The sequence below is a fragment of the Etheostoma spectabile genome, chromosome 15 (genome assembly GCF_008692095.1).
Source record: "Etheostoma spectabile isolate EspeVRDwgs_2016 chromosome 15, UIUC_Espe_1.0, whole genome shotgun sequence".
Classification (NCBI taxonomy): Eukaryota; Metazoa; Chordata; class Actinopteri; order Perciformes; family Percidae; genus Etheostoma; species Etheostoma spectabile.
In genome coordinates, this window is record NC_045747.1 from 17977102 (window position 1) to 17980247 (window position 3146).

The 3146-nt window shown below is 39.3% G+C and overlaps 1 protein-coding gene across 1 annotated transcript in view; it reads right to left on the reverse strand.

Annotated features, from left to right (window-relative positions):
- Nucleotides 1–1165: 1165 nt before the first annotated feature.
- Nucleotides 1166–3146, reverse strand: part of fam83fa (family with sequence similarity 83 member Fa) — a 19217-nt gene continuing 17236 nt past the window's right edge. Inside the window, exon 5 of the mRNA XM_032537061.1 lies at nt 1166–1251. Within this exon, the coding sequence (XP_032392952.1) occupies nt 1202–1251 (50 nt within the window). The 3' untranslated portion in view covers nt 1166–1201. The remainder of the gene's footprint in view (nt 1252–3146) is intronic.

Genomic DNA, 3146 nt, shown 5'->3' on the forward strand with positions numbered 1-3146 from the left:
CAAACGACGAGGGTAATATTAAACCATATTAATGAATGCACATTTGGAAATATTAGTAATGTTGGTATGCTCATTTAGACTTAATAGACTGTGACATTTCTTATGAGATTCAGATTTTTTAACTTTTGAAACTAAAAAGTTGCTGACGCCTGTACTAAAGGGACAAACTAATGTTCATGGGTTAATGTTAAATCCCAGGCTCAACGAATAAATTATCTAACCAGAAGAATTCATCAGAACTAAAAGACATTTTGCTAAAACATTAACTGGATTTCATCCTCAGTCTTAGTTACGGTCTTTTTTCTTCAGGGAGACCAGTACACATGTTTCTAATGGTAATGCACCTGAATGTAACTTTGCTCTTTGGCTAAATTCTGCATCACATCGCACAAAATGAATGAGCTCACTGAACTTTTTTTTTTCTTTTTTTTTAATACAATAGCCTGTTTGGCTTGTTGGGAAAGTTGGAATTTTACTTGGCATTTCACACAAACCCATTTTTTATCTGATGTTTTCATCTCTTTTATTCAATTTCTGCTACAAAATTAGGATTATTTGCATCTAAAGTGGTTCTCAAGGATTCCCATTCTTATCTTTGCCAGTTTTACCTGAACAAACCCAGAGTGTAAACATACAGAGTCCTCACACAGCGTGCAGAAACAAAGCTAGACTGTGTCAACACGGCACCACTCAGCACTGCGTACATTATTCACAGCATGTACAACACTCTCTGATGAACTCTTATTCTGTTACCAAGGGTCCTCTCTGTAAGGCGACACTGAGGGACAACTAGCACAACTTCTCCAGTCTCCATAGCAACCAGGTGTGATGTAATGCACCCAAGCTACCTTGGTCACAGCCTGGGTTGCTCAGATAGGCTTTAGGTTCAAGCATAAAATGTAAAAACACTGTTGAATAATTTAATAAAAAAAAAAACAACAGAAAAACTACAACAATGGCGATGAAATCTCTCTTCAGCAGAACTTGAGCTTCAATGTTGAGATTTTCTGGAGAAGTTTTTTACTCACATGATTAGTTAAACTACAACATCGCATTGGTGGTCACTCCCATGAGGACTTTAACCTGAAGACCAGAGACAGTAATGTCACCTGGTTACAGTGAGGTTATCCTGTGACTCAGCCACGAGGTCCTCCGCTGCTCTTTGTAGCCTTAATGACAGGCTGTCCTCTTGTTTCTGATCTCAGGACTGGATGCAGTTCTTCTTTTGATGCCGGCGGCGGCTTTTTGATCCTGTTTGGGGGGGGGAAGACATACATTTTAAAACTGGAAAGGCACTCAGCGAGCACAGACCTCTGTCAAGGCCTGCCCTTTCTTACAATGTTAATGAAGTGCGAGTTTTTCAAGTCGGAAATACATTTTTCCAATTCTTCTGACACCACATTAATGCGATGTTAAACAAGGTGAAAAACAAGTCATGTATTCAAGTTTCCTGAAAATAGGGCCAGCAGTTTTTTCGTAATCCTGCTGACAGACAAATAAACCAACAAACAAAAAGACGTCTTTGGAGGACGTACTAATAACAACCCTAAATAGTAAAGAGAAGGAAATAAAATCACATTAAGGGTCAGCTGATAAAACAGATATACTGTAGGTCAGTTCATATTTCGATTAAGATACATCACGATATGGCATGTTTTCTGGTAATTTAATAAATAGTCTATATGAAATACACACTTTAAAGCCTATACTCCTGTGTGAGTTAAACACTTGACCCCAATGTGTCATCTGATATTAAGGAAACATGCTACGTTGAAATGCTATCTTTTCTGACAACAGTACCAGTATTTTCTCCTTTCTGTTCTGTGACAGAATTTGTCTTTTGGCCTGTGTGTTACTATCAACTACCCAGTTTGACAGCCAGGCCAGATCTACCAGTAAAAACCTAAACCCAGCGCGCTACAGCTGTAACGTTAGTTCAGCCATGAAAGCAGCAAAGTAACGAACAGAATCAACAGATTCTACCAGACAAAATAAACCTGGCATGTTTCAACAGTTGCGTGACCAAAGACGTAACAAACCCGTCTGGGTAAATATTGGAGACGTATTTGAAAGATAGAGACAGCTTGGAGCCCAAATGGACGAGGAGTTGGCTAATTTCTTCCTGAACTGGTAAGTGTTAGCTTCCAGCTAATTTATCACAGCTACTAGGGACAAGCATTTTACGTAATTTTAACATTTGTGTAGCTACTAACATTAAATTATACAGCTAGAGTACCCGACTTGGTTACTCGCAAAAAAAAATTGAGACACAGCCAGTAAAGTGACCCCGACTGGTCCTGGCTAACGCTGCCATGCTAACCCTGCTAACTGCTAACAATACCGGAGGATTTAAAACCAGGCAAGCTGTTTACAACGTGTAGCCTGCTCAGCGGCCGTAGCTGACAACGGTGAGTTAAAAAAGTGAGTTTTAAGCCAAGAGAGGGGGGAAGTATTTGTAGTGGTTACTATCATAATTAAAAGCCAAGGAGAGGACGGCGAGGTTGTGGGTTTTTTAGCAGTTCCTAATGTAATTCTAAGCCAAAAAAGTGTGCCTGTCAGTTGGGTGCAGAGCTCCACATGAGCGCAAGCTTTTATGACTGTCAAAATAGCCAACATCTAACGTTATATTCTATAACGATATAGAAAACTACATAAGAAAAACATTCCTATAGGGTTTTGACAATATACTGTATATCGTCATTTTGCCCAGGCCTGCACTACTTTACTACGAGCGACACCTTTCTCATCGTCTTCACATTATTTTCAATATTTATTTTTAGTAATATTGATTATAGCCGCTTTAAATACCAATTGAATTCTGTTGACAGCCCTGAGTATCCAAACATTTAAGTGCTGACAATTGTTTGATCTTTTTTTAACTACATAGAGGAGGTAGGCCATTCTTATACATATTTCCCATCTAGTCTTGCTTTGCCAGACCTTCCTCCACAGCGCTGCAGAGGAGGTTTCTGGCTAGTCCACAAAGCATTCTGAGATGGGAGAAAAACATGCTCTGGTTAATTGGCATTTCTTTAAACCAATCACTCGGGAAGGAACTTGTTTTGGTGGAACATGTGTACATTCATAGGTTGTTTTAGTCGTGCGAGAGAAAACAGAGATTGGACAGATAGTCTAGCTAGCTGTCT